Here is an 18137-nt window from a genome sequence, read left to right as displayed (position 1 = left end):
GGCTCCACTTCCACTGCTGGTGGAGCTGGCGACGACCTGGCTGCCGGACACGTACATGGGCACAGAGCCGCTGCTGGCCACCGCCTGGGAAGTGGCGGGGGTGCTGACCTGGGCAGCCGTGCCCGCGGCCTCATAGTAGCTGGTGCCTGCCGTCTGTGGGTACAGAGGCGTCTCAGGGTAGGAGTAGGTGCTGGAGCGGCTATAAAAGAAGTAGAGGGCGGGAGACAGAGGATAAGAGCTGGGTGGCCCAGGGGCACCACGAGGGAGGCCCTGCAGTGCCAGGGGAAGGAGGAGCAAGGCAGCAACCGCTCCAGGCACTGCACAACCCCCCAGTGCCTGGTGGGCACTTCTTCACTGAATCCTCAAAGCAGTCCCGTGACTTCGGAGTCCCCGCTTCAGCCGTGAGGAACTGAGACTGGAAGAGCTGAGTAACTTGCAACGGGCTAAACACTTCAGTTGCTCAGAAAACAAACTATTGAGAGAATTTCCTGGCAGTCCAGGGGTTAGGACTTCTCGCTCCCACTGCTGGGGGGGTCCTGGTCGGGGAACTGAAATTGCTCAAGCCTGGTGGTGCAGCCAAAAAAAGAAAGACCAACAACTATTGAAGGCCTGCTTGGGCACTGTTCTAGGTACGCTGGACCCAACAGCGGACATGAGAGAAAAGGCCCCACCCTGGAGTCCAGGGGAGGTTAATGTCCTGGCAAGGGAGCCAGAGGAGAAGCCGAGGGCAAAGGTAGATTGAGGGCACTGTGGAAGGTGGTACATATCAAGGGACACGAGGCGCAGAAGTGGGTGGGGAAAAGTGAGAGCTCTACTCCTAAATCTACTGGCTGCCACCATGAGGGGCTGGTCAGCGACGACTATTAAGGCGCACATGTGTTTCGCTTTGACCCAGCGACCCATCCTGCCCTGGAGAGGTCTCCAACTATTCGGTCACATGAACTCAAGGCTGCAAATCGTAGCAAGAATAACATGGATGGATGGGGGGGTTGGAGTGGGGTGGTGTCTATCTTTACTGGAATGTCAAGTTAAAAGCTGATGAAATCCTACGTGGGGGTGAGAGAGGAGGAGGAAGGTCTTGAGGTCCCATCAAGGAACAAGGTCCAGAATGTTCCATTAGGTGAACAAAAGAGGCAGGGAGAGGTATGGATGATACTTTGGGAAGAAGGGAGAGATCGCATGGCATTTCATTATCTGTATCTGCCATTCATCAGGGTGGAGGGTGTGTGGACAGGGGGCAGCCACCTCACTAAACATGGTTGGATACAGGTTTTGTTTTTGAGCCCTCTCAATCCCCTGGAGAAGGAAACGGCAACCCACTCCAGTATTTTTGCCTGGAGAATCCCATAGACAGAGGAGCCAGGTGAGCTACAGTCTGTGGGGTCACAATGAGACAGATTCAACTAAAGCAACTTGGCTTGCACGCACAATGTATTAGTCATTTGAAAACATAAGCTGGGCTTCCCTGGTGGCTCAGTGCGTAAAGAATCTGCCTTCCAATACAGGAGACATGGGTTTAATCCCTGGTCTGGGAAGATCCCACACGCTGTGGAGCAACTAAGCCCTGCACCACAACTACTGAGCCTGTGCTCTGGAGCTCAGGAGCTCAGGAGCTCTAGAGCCCGTGCTCCACAACGAGAGAAGCTACTGCAATGAGAAGCCTGTGCGTTGCAACCAGAGTAGCCCCCACTTGGCACAGCTAGAGTAAGCCCACGCAGCAATGAAGACCCAGCGCAGCCAAAAATAAAGAAATAAAATAAAAGTAGTTATAAAAAACATAAGCTAAAATGTTAAAATCCAGAAAGGGAGGGAAGGTGCATCCAGAAGGTGCTGAAGGACGCTGGGGACGGGAGTCCTACGGGCCTCCCAGGGCAGCAAGAAGAGCAACTGAGGTGGGGGTGGGGGGCGTGGTCACTCCTGGTGTACAGCATCACCCATCAGACCCCAGGATGCAGGTCTTGTTCCCTGTGTACTGGTTCACACATCTATACAGTCCACATCCACGGCACGAGTGACTGCAGAAGTGTGGGGCCTGAGCCAGGACTGCTAAGTGCCCCAGCCACCCCATCTGGCAGGAACCAAAACCAGCCCAGCACCCTACCCGCAACACTGTGCTCTCAGAAAATGTTGCTATGGCAACTGTTTGCTGAATGACTACAGGAATGAATGTCTGTATCTACCTCGACCACCTGATACGAAGAGCCAACTCACTGGAAAAAACCCTGATGCTGGGAAAGATTGAGGGCAGGAGAATAAGGGGATAGCAGAGATTAAAATGGTTAGATAGCATCACTAACTCAGTGGACATGAGTTTGAGCAAACTCCAGAAGACAGTGAAGGACAGGGAAGCCTGATGTGCTGCAGTTCACAGGTTTGCAAAGAGTCAGACACGACTTAGCAACTGAATGACCACAACTGGACACAAGCTAAACAGGGCCAAGGATAGAAGCCCAAGGGGTGTGGCTTTAGTCAGAGGAGGAATCCAGACCAGCAAAGGGCTGGAAACGTGGAAATGACCCACTGTGAGGGAGAGAGAGAAGATATGATGCCCTCAAGAAAGTCATACAGCGGAAGAATCTGATGGTAACGGCAGACGCTGTGATCACTCACACACTATAGTCACAGAGGGAAGAACTGAATCAGAAACCAAAGACAGACCGGGGAGAGGCAGAAGAGCCCTCGGGGGCCCTCAGGAGCTAAGCGCCTCTCTGGAATGTCCTCTGTGGCCTCCGCCAGCACTGGTCACCTGCACAGATGAGAGCCAGGCAGTGCAGGAAATAAATCAACAGAACCATGAGGTCGCTGGATGCTGTAGACCATGACTGAGGGGCCGGGGCCCCACACCCGCAGCATCAGGACCCAGGGACCAAGTCATTCCATGAGCTAATCCACCCCCAGCGTCATGCCCACAGGGACAGGTGGTTGGGACATGAGAAAGACACCAGGCAAATGCAAAGAAAGTCATGAAACTTCTCAAAACACAAACAACTCAGGTGTCCATGGGATTCTCCAGGCAAGCATACTGGAGTGGATTGTCATGCCCTTCTCCAGCAGACCTTCCCAACCCGGGGATCAAACCCGCGTCTCCTGCGTCTCCTGCCTTGGCAGGCGGGTTCTTTAGCACTAGTGCCCCCTGAGAAGCTGAACAGACAACTAGAATAACTCTAAGTCCTGAATTATTACTGTAGAGAGGGGAGACAGAAGGTGGTGGTGTGTAGAGGATCCCCAGCAGGGAGCCAGAGCCGAGGTTAGGGCAGGCCTGGGGCTGACATATGCCTGATACGGCAGGTACTGAGCTGTGTACAGCACCAGAGAGTGGCAGTCGTCTATGTGCTAGCTGGGGGTGACTGGCCATATGACACTCATGCTGCAACTGAGCAGTGGAGTTACACACGGTGATTAAGAGGGTAACCGAGACCCACATGAAGAGCTCGGAGCTAATGTGGCAGGGGAAGAAATAGGGGACAGAACACGCTGCCTCTATTTCTCAACACACAAAGCGGGTAACTTCTATTCTCAGAGTATCTCAGGGAGGAAACAAAGAAATGGGGCGCAGCATCTCCTCTGGGGCAGGGTTGGGGATCAGGAATAAAGATTTCTTTTTCACTGTTTAACGGTCCCTACTCATTAAAAATTTTATCTTGTAAAATTAAACTTCTTTTCCTTTTTTGCAATTTCTTTTCGGGCCATGTCTTGTGACATGTCAGATCTTAGTTCCCTGATCAGGGATCGAACCTGCGCCCCTGGCATTGGAAGCACAGAGTCTCGACCATTGGACTGCCAGGGAAATCCATGTTTTTTTGTTTTTTGCAAAGAACCAGACCCCCCTCCCTGACTCCAAAGCCTGACGCTATACTGGAATGCCTTTCCCAACATGCCAGGGTCCCCTCTGCTTCACTGTTATTGCCTGTTTTCACCTTGAAGGCTAGCTGGTCTGTCGGAGACTGGGGCTTCAAGTTTGGGAAGGGATCCTGAGCAGACCCATGCTCCTCCTCCTGTCCCTTCCTCCACCCCCGCCCCACTCACATGGCACTCGCTGTGTAGCTGGCATCGCCACCCTCCACGTACTGCACTTGGCTGGGGTACACGTGTGGGACGGGCACCTGCTGGAGCTGCTGCACCTGGCATGGGAGGAATGGGACACAGAGGGTCAGGGATGGGCTGGCTCCCCACCTCCCTTGCTTCTCAAAGTCTGGCAGCTGGCCAAGCTCACGGGGACTCCCAGGTCTCCGGCTGGGAGGCTGCACTTAGGGGCTCTCTGAACACCCTGGACAGGGCCAGGGCTGGGAATGAGGCACAGCGGTGTCAGGAAAAGCCAGGCCTCTCTGCTTGGACTGGGGACAGCAAGGGTAGGGTTGAGGTGAGGTGGGTGGAAGGGACCCCAGACAGGGCCCTACTGCGGGCATGAAAGCTGAACCCCAGCGGCAGAGCCAAGTTCTGGTAGAAGCCTGACGTTTAGGCCGGAGCAGGGAATTAGCTATGGCTGCAGGCGCCTGCAACAGGGAGGGACCCTGCCTATGGGGGCGGGGCCTAGGTGCACAGGATGCGACGGGAGGAGCCGGGACGAGGGCTGGGGCCCCCATTGGTGGGCCAGAATCTGGAACTACTGACAAAGCAGGGCGGGGGCGGGGCCTGAGTTCCCCACCCATCCCCCATCCCAGTCTGTAGGGGCAGAGCCTGGGACCAGGGGCCCGCTTTGGTAGGGGGCGGAGGGGGGTAATCAGAGACAGGTCCCCAGGCTGTTTGGGTGGAGGTGGGGTCTAAAGGGCCTGCGGGGCCGGGCGCGGGCCGGGGCCGGCGGATCCCGCCCCCGCCCGCCCCTCGCACCCCCGCCCGTGCGTCCGCCACCTACTTTGAGGGCCGTGGCGGCCGTGCCGAACACTAGCACCTGGGGGACTCTCTGGATCCTGACCCTCTGGTCGGGGCTGGCTCGGGCCGGCAGCCCGGGTAGTGGCTCGAGGACCACTTTCTGCTGCGGCAGGAGCAGGTGCGGGGGCAGGAAGCCCACCAGCTCCACCCACTGCTCGGCGCCCGGCTCGTAATGGGGCGGCAGCGGCTCGGGGCTGCCTAGCTGCGGGGCCTCCCCGCGGCAAGCTGGCGGTTCCGGGGCCAGCGCACCCGGCCCGGGCCCAGGCGTGGGCGGCCGGGGCGGCGGCGGCTCCGGTCGCGGCGTGGGCCAGGGCTCTTGCTGCTCTGCCTTCCTAGCGGGAAACTGACTGCCTGAGCACTGGAGGACAAACAGAGACACTGCGGGGTCACCGGGGCCGGCAGCGGGCGGGTCTCCAGGCCTCCACCGCCCACCGGGCTGCTGACACTAGGCAGCAACCCGACCAGAAGACCCCCACCCGGTGTCAGGGAAGGGACAATCCAGAGCTCTCTCTTAGCAAAGCCTGGGCCCTGAACTGCCCGGTGCTGGCAAAGAGGAAGGCTTGAGGCCCATGGTTGGAATTGGGAGTCCAGGGTAGGGGTGGGTTTCTCAAGGTTCCAGCTGCCTCCCCCCACCCAGACCCCCCCCCCCAGGGGGGCTCCATTCCCTCCCTGTGGCCTGAGGGGCCTGCACCTTCCCCCCACCCCACCCTGCGACTGAGCCCCAGTTTGCCCAGAGGCATGTGGGGGAGACACACACCTCTTGAGCCACATGGACCGGCTGGAGTCCTTGCACCGTGAGCTGCTGCACGGGGCCAGCTTTGGGCACCTGTGGAGTGGCCTGAACCACCGACCTCTGCGGGGAGGGAAAGGCAAGTCAGGCTGCGACAGCCACGGCCAGCATGGCTGCCCGCCTGTCCTCGAGCACCACCCCCTGCCCCCAGCACTGGCATCAGCCTTTCTCCAGCTTTTCACTGCTGGCCCCACACCATGTGGCTTCCAGGTTCCTTACCAGGTTGACTCTGGGCGCCATGGAGAACCCAGGCTCTACCAGGTGAGGCTGACAGGAAGTAGGACTGAGAGCTGAACTTGGAGCTGACCGAGGTGGGCCCCTGCTCTCCACCCCCACTGCCTACATGGTCATCCCGCAGGTCCTCACTTCCATGCTATGGCGGGGATGCCGGCATTACCCTCAGGACAGAGTGAGGGACAGAAGCTGGGAGGCGGGGAGCAGCCAAGTGATGAACCCAGGGCTGGATTCCGAGGGGCTGTGGTGCCTGGCTGGAGCATATCTGTTGAGTCCTCCAGGGTGGAGTTTCTGCTTTCCTCCAGGGAGAGGATCTATGGCTTTCATCTGGTTTTCTGAGGGCCTGGGAACCACCCCCCAACCGACTGGTAATGACCAGATGACAGACAACCCTTGCCTTATAACCTGCTCTGGCCATGGTGGCTGGCAGCTCAGAGTGAGGCCTCCTCTGGAAGATGGGGCATGGACTTAACAGGTTGAGGCCTCTCCCTGAGCCCCTTGGGGGCGAGCCAGGACTTGGCCTTGGGACTGCCTCCAGGCAAATGGGCCTGGAGATACCAAGGTTGTTTCTTGAAGCTGTTTCCAGTGCCTATTCAGTCTGAGGTGCTTTCCGCAGCAGCCCCAACCACCTAGCTCCCTGGCCCTCACGGCAGAAGCCAGTATTTAGATGAGAAGGAAGAGTCTGGAGAGAAGCAAAGCTGCTTGCCGTAGGCCCGGTAGCCGGCTAGGGCTGGACCCCCACCAGCTTCCCCACCACCACCCCGACAAACAGCTGTAGGAGGATGCAGTAGCCGCTGGGCCGGCACCCCTTGCCCCTGCCACCGCCCGCCTTGGCCTGGCACCTCTTGGGTGACGGGGACACTCTGCTGGACACCATGGACTTGCAGCTGCTGTGGCACTGTGCCCGTGGGGGCCCCGGCCGTCTTGCTGGAGGAGCTGTTGGCCTGCACCGGTGACCGCTGCAAGGGAAGGAGGCACAGAGAGTGTGTGGGGCAGCCGGGCCCTGACAAAACCCTGTCCCAAGAGCTATTCGGGAAGGACAACGGCCGGGGGGACGTCTCCCAGCCACCTAAGCTGATAACTGCCCTGGACGTCCAGACGCCTGGTCCCTCCCACAGCCCCTGGGATCCCAGGGCAAGGCTCAGAGTTCAGCCCAGAGATGCTGGGGAAGCCCATCTTCCCCAGCGAGAAGGGTGGGGACTTTGGCTTCTGCTCAGCGGCCCCCAGCTGCCTCCATCAGCAGCTGGACTGCAGCCCTGAGGTGAGAAAGGCTAGGTCTGGGGGTCCCCACTTTCCAGATGAGTTGTGAAGGCGCAGATGGGAAGGGACGTGTGCAGGGCCACACAGCTGTGAGTGGTGGCACCAAGTGCTGACCCTGGGTGGGCCGGCTGCAGAGCCCCCATCAGCTCTGTGTCATGGGAAGATGAGGGGTGGGTATTATTACTTGTTTCATGCCTGGAAAACTGTGGACTCAGAAGGCTCTGAGGGCCTGCCCAGAGTCCTCAGGACTGAATGGCTGAGCCTGGGACCTCAAAGTCTGACTGCTGACACCCATCCTCCCAGCCATCCATGGCTCACCTGCCTCCACACCCACGTGGAAATTAGGGGTCCTAAGTATTCATGCTATGGTTGGAAGAGGGCCACTTTGCTTTCTGGGATGCAGGGCCCAGAGCTAGAACTTTGAGATCCATTCTGGCCCAGGAGAGAAGGTGCCTCCTCCTGGGGCCAAACTCAGCTCAGAGCCAGCAGAGCAGAGTCCAGCGGCAGAGCCCCCCTCACCCAGGCTCAACGGGGACTTCAGAGGAGGGAGTCCTCACTCCTTTGGGGACGGGGCAGGGAGGATGGCTGAAGGGGCCATCACCTACCTCAGGGGGTGAGTGCACTTGCTGGGTGCCGTGCACCGTCAGGGAGACCTGGCCACCCTTGCCGCCCGGGGCTGTGCTCTGCACTACCAGACGCTGCGTGGGGAGAGCCTGGAGCGAGAAGGGAGAAGGACCATAGTTCACTGACACTGATCTGTGTGCATGTAGTTTTTGTTTTTTTTTTTCCCTCCTCGAGGCATGTGGGATCTGAGTTCCCGGACCAGGGATCGAGTTCCCGGACCAGGGATCGAGTTCCCTGCATTAGATGTGCAGAGTCTTAACCACTGGACCACCAAGGAAATCCCCTGGCCTGTGTGTTTTTAATGTACACCTGTGCTGTGCCAGGGGCTTCCCTGGTGGCTCAGTGGCAAAGAACCCACCTGCCAATGCAGGAGATGTGGGTTTGTTCAATCCCTGGGTCGGGAAGATCCCCTGGAGAAGGAAATGGCAATTCACTATTCTTGCCTGAGAAATCCCATGGACAGAGGAGCCTAGTGGGCTACAGTCCACGGGGTCACAAAAGAGTGGGACACGACTGAGTGACTCAACAACGTGCTGAGCCAGGTGCTGTCTTAGTGCTGCCTGCCTGCCGGCTCCCGGAATTGCCCAGACAGTACCGACGCGTGGTGGCTCCCGCATTTCACAGAGGGTGACAGTGAGGCTTAGGACAGCAGAAGCACTTGCCCAAGGTCCTGGAGCCCATACTCAGCAGAGCTGAAGTTTTTTCCCAGGGAGCCTGGCTCCATGGGCCTCAAAATGCGCTCCCACCCTGGAGACTGGGCAGGACTTTGTTCCAGTCCGTGCCGGACCCCAGCAGCCGCTGTGCAGCCTTGCAGCCCACAGATCACCGTGCACTTGCTCCCGGTGCTGGGCTCTTGGTTCCTAACTGGCTTTGGGTTCTCTGCTCTGGAACATCAGGGTTGGACCCACTAGCCGTGTTCCTGTCAATCCTCAGGTCTCTCTGTTAAGATGACTCCTGCACCTCCTTCTTGCCCCATGGGCCCTGACTGACACGGCCTCACCGGCCACCCCAGGGTAGGCCCCGAATCCTCGACTCTGGTGCAGGCAGATCCGAGCAGGCTACGGGGGTTGGTTCTACACCCGGGGGAGGCTCTGAGAGCGGGGCGTTGGGGCCAGAGGTGGGGAGCTTACCTGCTGGGGCACCGGGATGTTGGTGAGCTGGAGGGGTGACACATGGCCCGGCTTGGCCTGCACACTTGTCTGGACCAGTAGCCGCTGTGGGGAAAGGAGGAAAGACCTGAACCGGGCTGGTTTCTCCAGGGAGGCCTGGCTGGGGTGGGGGAAAGGCAGGGTGGAGGGGTAGTGATTTTTTTTTTAGCAGTGAGCATCTTGATAAGAACAGGTGAGCAGATGGTTCCAGCAGCAGGACTGCGGGGTAGGGGGAAGCAAGGTCGCTACGGCCACAGCCTCACTGCCCACATGGCGTGCTCTCTGTCCATCCCGGGGGCAGGGCGTGTCCTACCTGCTGGGTGCCCTGCACCTGCTGAACCACCTGAGTGGGGACTCCGGTCTGGCTAGCCGTGGAGCCCGGGCTGGCCTCTGACACAGTCTCGCTGGCCCGCATGGCACCCTCTGTAGGGAAAGGTCACCAGGTCAGCTCTGCCTGCTGCCTCCAATCCCACCCTGAGCCTGAGGCCGTCGAGATGGATGTTGCTGCCTGAAGCCAGCTCCAGATGAGGCTAGGCCTCTCCAGGAATCCTGCCTGGCCCCTGGCCAGCCCCAAGACTGCCCATTGGAGTGGGCTGTGGGCCACAAGGACCTATAATCCTTAACACCCATTAGCAGCCGCACCCCCTCCCTTAATTGTCCTGAAGTCAGTGTCCAGAAGGGTTGACTGACAAGCCAAGATGCAGTGGAGGCTTGGGGAGATGAACTCCTTTGCCCAGCAGGCAGGACTGTGGACCATCACCGACCCCATCAACCCCACCTCCCAGGGGTTCCACAGCCCTGGAAAGCATCAGGACCACCTGCCTTGAGGTGACCCCTGGCTTCCCAGGAACGGAAGCTGGTCAGGAGTGACCCCAGAAAGTTTCACCAGCCTGCTGTCAAACACCCCCTCCTCCCTTGCCACTGTCAGAGCCTCCCTGTCCTTGGTGGGGGTGGGGCACGGGAAGGGGGCGGGAGAGGGGCTGAGCAGGCAGGTACTCACGCTGACAGGCAGCCGAGAAGAGGCAGTCATAGAACATGGTGCCCCCTCCCGCCCCCAGCCCCTGCCCGTCTGTCCCCAGGAGCTGCCTGGCACTCCTTGATCCTTGCCCACCTCTCCAGGAACAGCAGGGTGCGCGGGTGGCTTTATACCTGCAGCCTTGGGGAGCTAATCCCCCCAGCGCTCCTGGCAGTCCTCTTGGGATAAACATACTTCCCTCCCAGCCTGAGTGGGGCCTTTGAGGGGCTGGGGCTATGCTCTGGGGTCAAGAGGGAGGCTGGTACCCAGAGATGCTATCAGGAAGGTGCAGGTCAGGTTTCGTGCACATCTTGCTAAGTGGTTAGCAGGGGAGCTGAGGGGGAGGAGCATGGGGTGAGTGTCCCCAGAGGCACTGGTTGGGAGACCCTCATCCCAGCTGGGACACCAGCCACCCCACCCTCTTTGTCGCCTGGTTACTCCCAGCAGTTTCAGAGGTGGGGTGGGGCTGGGACCAGAGTCACAGGCCAGGCCTAGGCTGAGGCCCCAAAGGCAGGGGAATGCAGACTCAGGCATGTGGGTAAAGAGGCATGTGTCTGAGCCGGGGGCTTATGGGGGACACAAAAGGCTCGGAGCATCCTTTTGGGTCTCAGCCTCTAAAGTGGGGAGCTAGGCTTCGGCTGTTGCAGGGAGATATGAAGAAGGCACTGGCTAGAACAGAAAGGTGGCACGCAAGTAGAAGCAAAGACCTCAGGGGCCAAGTCTGAAGCAGAACACATGGCTGTGTGTATGCTAGGTGTGGGCCAGATGTGGGGTAGGCCCTGGGACAACTCTGCAGCTCATTCCAGGAGACACTGATTCCTCTGTTTTGCTGGAATCATCCCTCGCAACAACTCAGGCTTCCCTGTCATCATCAAAGAGGAGGCCCTCACTGAGCCGGCCCGAGGGGAGAAACCCGAGAAAGGACCCAGTCCCGTGGGGGCCCCCCGCACGCCTGGGTGTCTATGGCCTCAGGGGCAGTGCCTGACCCAGGAGGCCCATGGCAGGCTCAGCCTGGCTCAGGGTGGGCAGCGAGCTGGGGGCTTCTCCCGCCCCCTCCAACGCCCTGGTACTCTGATGAAAAGGGCAAGGTTGGTCCTTGAGTGGGGACCTGGAACAGCTGGGGCCCTGGGGGCTTCCTGGGATCCAGCATCACCTGGGACAAGGAAGCTCCGGGAGGCAGTCTTGCCCATCTCCTGCCTCAGGAGTGGCCCTCAAGGCTGGAACCCCCATCCTGGCCAGGGTGCAGCACAAGGATGAGCAGGTGAGATTCTACAGTCTACTCTTTAGACGAGGGGCTTCCTGTGGCCAAGGTGGGACCCCTGCCACAGTGTCTCACCCTGGCTCTGTGTGTGCAAGTGTGTGCCTGGGGGACCCTGAGTCCACGAGCATCAGCATCTGTCTGCAAGTTCCACTTTGCACATGCGCACAGGCCAGAGAGGGCCCTGCCATCTCAAATCTCTAGCCAGGAAGCGGCAGCTGATTTCCTGTGCCTCGATCTGATGAGCGTCTCTTCCTCCCTGGCCCCTGCACTTACTTCCTCACTGAGACCTACTCTGGCCTCACAGGCCACTTTGAGCTGCTTGGGAGAGGACGGAGGGAAGTCTGAGAGGCTGGACTCCAAGACGGGACCCAGGTCACCACGGACCACAGATGGGGCCATCTGTTTCTCTTCCTCCTGATCCTTTGCTCCCGTTCTGCCAATGATTTCAGTCAAAGGCTCACTGGGAGGGGAGCCTGTGGATTCCTGATGCCCCCAGGGCCCTGGGTCCCTTGTCTGTCCCAACCTCAGTGTCCCCATCTATGCTTGGGGACACTGATAAACACCTTCCGGGTCCTTCTTCTTGATGCAAGTCTTGGACTTCCAGTGGCTCCAAGTGAGACAGAAGCAGGGAAGAGAGGCTGGACATGATCCCTTCTTCAGTCCAGCCCTACCCCCTTCCACCGGCTTGGTTTCATCTTTCTAGGGACGGCCGGCAGGACTCACAAGGTCTTCCTTCCACTTGGGTTTCGGGTGATAGCCTGGTGGCCTCTGAGGACGGGGACTTACGGATCTAGAGGATTGTTCCTAAGCTGGAAGTTTGAGCTTCCTTCCCATCACCTCCAAAGTCACCTTAGGGCAGAGCTCCCGAGGACTGGGCGAGAGGAGCTGCTTCTAGGGCGGTGGCGCTCCTGGCTGGCTTCCAGTCTGAGCTCCAGGTCTGGCTCCGGGTCCCCGCCCTGCCTCCTGCCTGCAACTCCCTGGGTCCCTGCTCAGCTCACATTGCTTCTGGCTCGGGAGGAGCCCCAGACATCTTGCTGCAGCCTTTCTGGTGTTAGTTACACTCCCACCTCCACCCCCAGGACCGGCTCACGTGGCCCAGAGGCCACCCTTAGATAAAGGGACTCTAAGGCTTACAAAGGAACCCTCAGAAATCACTGCCGGGGTGGGGGAGGGGTCAGCGAAGCCGCAGGAGTCCTCATAGAACAAATCGAGAAAGCAATGCCCGGTAACCATTCCGGGGACAGGCCTGCTGCTGGCAGAACCAGGAGCAGAAGGGACAGGCAGTTTCCCAGGACCACTGTGAAAGATAATGAGGCCACTGCCTGACCAAAGAAGAGATTCACACCCACAACCGGTCACGTCAACACCGCAACCCATCCACACTGAGTGCCCCACGTCACAGTGGGGGCCAGGAGGGGGGTAACGAAGGCTTTGACCAGTAGGTACCAGGGCCTCCCTGAGGGTGGAAGAGGGGGGTGCTGGGAGGAGCTGGAAAAGACAAGGGAAGAGAGGAGATGGGCTGGGACTTGGGGGATGCTGGGGTCTGCAGTCGTGCGTCCATTCCAGACCCTTGTTCTGGGGACCCCAGACACAGCAAGCAGCAAAAGCCAGCACTCAGGAGGTCCAAGGCCAATAAGATGCCGTGGAGGCCATGGAAAGTCCTCTAGCGGCGACAGGCAACCCCTCCTGCCTGCTCTCGGCTGGGCAGAGGCCCCGAGATGGGATGGGAGCGCTGAGCTGGGTCAGGTCAGCATTCATGAGGGAGGAGCCACCAGAGGGTCTGGGGTGGGGGAGCTCCAGGCAGAGGGCAACAAGAGTGCCAAGGCCCAGAGATGAATTGAGCCTGGAAGGCTTGCAGAGCCACAGGAAGGCCAGTGGGGCTGAAGCAGGAATGTGGGGCGGAAGGTTGATACCAGGTCGGGCTGGGTGGCCAGCAGGCCTGGATGGCCAGAGTCAGGAGGTTGGACACTTGTCAGCAGCGGCGCAGGGAATGTGGAGCTGGTCCTTATCACAGGGATCCAGATCTCCTAGGGGCAAGAAAGGCCAGGCCAGGCTTTCTCAGAGAGTGCCCCCAGGGCCACCTGCTTTAGAATAATCCAGGTTGAGCTGGGACATGATGGAATCGAATCAACAGTTATCAAGAGGCTCTCTCTGGTTGCTGTTGGGGAGGACTGTGAAGGGTCTGAACAGAGGCTAGAGCCAGGGAGGTGGGAGAGGTGGTGGGTTCTGGTTGGACTTCGGATGTGGAGCCGAGACAGCTTGCTTGCTCAAGGATGGGTAAGACAGAGGACCTCCCTGGTGGTCCAGTGGTTACGACTCTGCACTCCCACTGCAGAGGCGGCATGGTTTTGATCCCTGGTTGGGGAACTAGGATCCTGCATGCCACGCCATGTGCCCAGGAAAAAAAAAAGTATGGGTAAGACAGGAGTCAAGGCTGACCCAGGCCTGGGGTGGGGGGAGAGAGAGGGTGATATTTGCTAGGACAAGGAAGTCTCTAAGGAGGCCAGATTGGAAGAAGGAAAGAAATTCCAGGCTGCCATCAGGCCATGCTGGTTTGAGAGGTCTGTGGAACCGCGTGGATGGGTCACAGGTGGCGAGGACTCAGGGCCGAGTCCCTGGGTCCTGACCTCAACGTGGGCCTTGTCGTACAGAGGTGGCATCAGAGGCTGAGGGACAGGACAAGGCCTGGAGCAGAGAGGAGGCCTCAGCTGATGCGGTCGTGGTGCACAAGGCCAGGGACATGAGGAGGAAAGAGCAAGGGGGAACTGAGATGGGGAGGCAGAGAGGTGGGCAGAGACCAGAGCGGAGGGCATCTCTGGGGGGGCGGGGGGGGGGAGAAACTGTCACGTGCTGCCCAGAGGCCAAGGAAGAGGAGAATGGAGGGTGACCATTGGATTGACAAGATGGGCCATGGGTGATCCTGCCTGGAACTCTGGGGTTAAGGAGACAGAGCTCCGAGTGAAGCGGCAGAGACTAAGGAAGGGAGGATGAATTCTTTGAGGAATTCTGACTTAAAGGGAGGGCTTCCCAGGTGGCTCAGTGGTAAAGAATCCGCCTGCCAATGCAGGAGATGCAGAAGACACGAGTTCGATCGCTGGGTTGGGAAGATCCCTTGGAGAAGGAAAGGGCAACCCATTTCCGTATTCTTCCCTGGAGAATGCCATGGACAGAGGAGCCTGGTGGGCTATAGTCCATGGGGTCGTAAAGAGTCAGACATGAGTTAGTAACTAAACGACAACTAGGGGAAGAAAGTGGGACAACAGCGGTAGGAGGTGCAGGGCCTGGGGGCCCTGGTTAAAATGGGAGTTGCTGTATTTTTGCAAGCAGGTAGAAAAGATCTACCAGAGAGGGACTAAGTGATGAGGCTGGGACGGCAGAAGTCCTGGAGGGGGCAGCCTGGGACTGCCATGAGGCCACTTCACCCTTCCGGCAGCAGGAAAGCAGAGCTGGCGGGTGCAGATGGATCCTGGGGGCTGGGAGGCTGGGTGGGTGGGAGATGGGGTCCTTCTTGTCACATGATGATGCTTTGTCCGCAGGGAGGTCAGGAGCAGGGTTGGGGGTTAAGATCACGGAATGAGAGGGAGGTGCTAGAGGTGAGGGCGCAGCCGGGGGCCTGGGTTTTTCAGAGAGTGGGCAGGATGCTGGTGAGGATACTGGGCAGCGCTGAGAACCCCCTGGAGATGTGGCCCGGCGACCCTAGCCACATCCTGGGCCTGGCCTCGCTCTGTACTCAGCTGACTCTCACATGCCAGCCCTCCTCCACACCAGTCTGTGTTGCAAAGAGTCACTGTCCCGAGCCCCTCCCCGTGCCCCCCACCCTCCCTGGGGACCCTGACACTGCCGGGAGCCTCCAGGACACTGCCAGGGCCCAGCTGCTTCCATCATGGTCCCACGGGGCCGTGTCAGTTGCCACCAGTTTTGACTCTTCATTGTCCTAGGGTGAAGTTAATTGACCTGCATCTTCCACAGCCTTCCAGAATGCCCTTAGGATCCCCACCACTTCCTTTTCCACTGGGGAAAGACCGGGGCTAGCCTCCCCTCTACACAGGGAACATCAGAAACCACTGAAGACGCCCAGTCCTGTCCTGAGAGCCGCCTGTTGGGTTTTTTTTGGCCGCACCATGCAGCGTGTGGGATGTTAGGATCTTAGTTCCTCAACTAAGGATGGAAGCTGTGTTCCCTGTAGTAGAAGCCCAGAGTCCTAACCACTGGACTGCCAGGGAAGTTCGTCTGAGCTCCACCTTCTCCCTCAGGGGAGTGACCACCTGTCCTGACTCTCTGCTTCTACTTCCCTCTGCTCAGCCCGTCCCCATTCTAGAGGAAGCGGGCACAGGGAAGATGCTCTGAGGCAGGAACCATGGGTCCTATGGCCCGAGCTTCCTGGTCATTTGCTCCACAGCCTCAGGGGGGCGGCTGCAGTGACACACAGGATCCCCTGGCCACATCACACACTCACGAACTCACCCAACCAAGAGCCCTGCTTGGCCCAAGTCTTGTCAAAAATGAAACGGAAGGGAGGGGGAGCAACCCCTCCAGACCTCCCAGTGGACCTCCCTGAACTGCAGCTGGGACCACCTCACAGGCAGCCCCTGAGCTCAAAACTGTTACTTTTTGTTTTTTAAACTTTTGATTGTGTTGGGTCTTGGTTGTATCCGCTGTGCAGGCTCCAGAGCACTCAGGCTTAGCTGCCCTGCTACCTGTGGGATTTTAGTTCCCCGACCAGGGCTCGAACCCGGGTCCCCTGCGTTGTAAGGTGGATTCTTAACCACTGGACCACCAGGGAAGTCACTCAAAGTTGTTACGGTCCCTTTATGGATGACGGCTGAATGCTCCCCCTCCAGTTCCAGCAGGCATTTGCAAACTAACTCCACTGCCCAAGTCTTTCATTGAGTGACATCTTACTTGAGGACAGAGACAGAACCAGCTCAAAGAGCTGCCCTGGCGGGGAGGATTTTGGGGGGTACAGAGTCCTCCCTGCTTGGTCTGACTACTTCTTCCCCAGAAAGTGAAAAAAGTCAAAGTGTTAGTCGCTCAGTCGTGTCTGACTCTTTTGTGACCCCATGGACTGTAGCCCGCCGGCTCCTCTGTCCATGGGGTTCTCTAGGCAAGAAGACTGGAGTGGGTGGCCATGCTCTCCTCAGGTCTTCCGACCCAGGGATCAAACCCGGGCCTCCCACACTGCAGATAGGATAGATCGCCTACTGTCTTGAGCCACCAGGGAAGCCTTCCCCAGAGATGCCCCGCAAATCCCACCTGTGAACCTGAGACAGTTAAAAACTGCCCTCCAGGTGATCGGCACAATAAGTGATGACGGGAGGGCTCCGGGATGCCCCCACATCCAGAAGGCTAGGCTCCCCCAAACTCCTGCTGGAGTTGTTCACAGGGTGCCCTGGCTCCGAGCACGCGTCCACTTACCGGAGACAGTGACCACGATGTACTGCTGGGACGCCGGGGACGGGGTGGGTGCGCCGGCCGGTTGCGAGGGCGTGGGGGCAGCCGGGAGCTCTGTCACATACGGCTTCTGGCTGCCCGGTGGCTGTGCCTGGGGCTGCGGATTCTGCAGCTCGGTGACATACTGGGGCTGGGGGGTGGCGGCGGTGGCGGGGGGCTGGGGGGGCTGGGGTGCCGCAGAGGGCGGCGGTGGCGGCTGGGCTTGTGGCGGAGCCTGTGGTGGCTGGGATGGTTGCGGGGCCGCCTGTAACTCAGTAACGTACGCCTGTGTTGCCATGCCAACAGTGGGGAAAATGATAATAAATAAGGCTTTTTTTTTTTTTGCTTGCTTGGGAAGAAGGAGGGAGGGGGGAGAGAGAAGAGGAGGGAGAAAAAGAAGGAAAAACAAGAATTAATCTACAGGCAGAGGAAACCAGGGACAGCTCCTGGCTCCCCAGAGACACGTTTGGGTTCATCAGCAACTTAATTACATCCCAAGGCTGGTGGCAAGGTCTAACCAACCCATCGCTGCATGGCAACTGAGGATGGACCAGGGCTGGTCTGCGCCTCTTCCACTCACCCCGACCCAGGATTCCTGCCTTCTTCCTTCGCAGGCTCCAGCGCCTGGGGGACCCCTGGGCTGGGAGACCTCCGACTTTTGCCCAGAAACAAATAATACAGTTCTCCTGAGGGTGCCTGCAGGCACTGTCCTGCATACTTTCTTTACAATTAACTTTAATTTTTTAATTTTTTGGGCATGGCTGGATGACATGTGGGATCTTAGTTCCCCGGCCAGGGATCAAACCCCTACTCCAGGCAGTGGAAGCACATAGAATCTAGTCTCTACATTACTTAATTTAAAACTCTGCAACAATCGTGTCCATGCTTGAGACTCAGAAAGGTTAAGGAGCTTGCCCCAGCCCACAAAGCAAGGAAGAGGTGGGACTGAGTCTGAACCCTGGGCTCTCTAAGCACTGGACTAGTGGGCTAACTGCTGGGAAGGAAGGTCATGGGGAAAGCTGTCTCCCAGCCAGCCTCTTCCAGTCCCCTCCTTGCCTGCCATCTGGGCTTGGATTCTTGGCTGAGTGTCATTCCCCGAGGGGGGGTGGGTGGCGGAATGCCAGACACGGGGAAGGTGTTTTGAGTCCAAAAAGCCCCCTGAGCTGCTTGTGGCCATAGAAACGAGGGCATTTGTAGGTGGCGACGCCCGATGTGAGCTCCTCCCTGAACAGTGGCCTTCTAGGGCCTGGGGCGACTGGGCTGGGAGCAGGCCCTGGCCACAGAGCAGGCCTGGAAGGCCCCGCTGACTTCAGAACGGGGCCCACCTGACCACGCAGAGGCAGCTTTTCTGGCTGCTAACCGTCTGTGGTGCCTCTCTCAGGCGCTGGGTGTGAGGCAAGTACTGTGGGTGAGGCACATCGTCCTGGCTAAGCCCCGCCCCTCGCTAAGCCCTGCCCCTGCAGGGAGTGGGCCGCCGGTTCCCGGCTCCTTCACTAAGGAGCTTCT

At 58.8% G+C, this 18137-nt stretch overlaps 1 protein-coding gene across 1 annotated transcript in view; it reads right to left on the bottom strand.

The window, feature by feature from the left end:
* The window catches only part of RFX1 (regulatory factor X1), a 31862-nt gene that overhangs the window by 7218 nt on the left and 6507 nt on the right, over positions 1-18137 (bottom strand). The window contains 3 exon segments of the mRNA XM_068979957.1: positions 9-199; positions 4027-4121; positions 9239-9348. Of these exon segments, the coding sequence (XP_068836058.1) occupies positions 9-199; positions 4027-4121; positions 9239-9340 (388 nt within the window). The 5' untranslated portion in view covers positions 9341-9348.

This window comes from Capricornis sumatraensis, chromosome 9 (assembly GCF_032405125.1).
Source record: "Capricornis sumatraensis isolate serow.1 chromosome 9, serow.2, whole genome shotgun sequence".
NCBI classification, from domain to species: Eukaryota; Metazoa; Chordata; class Mammalia; order Artiodactyla; family Bovidae; genus Capricornis; species Capricornis sumatraensis.
This window is presented reverse-complemented; position numbering and strand designations above follow the sequence as displayed.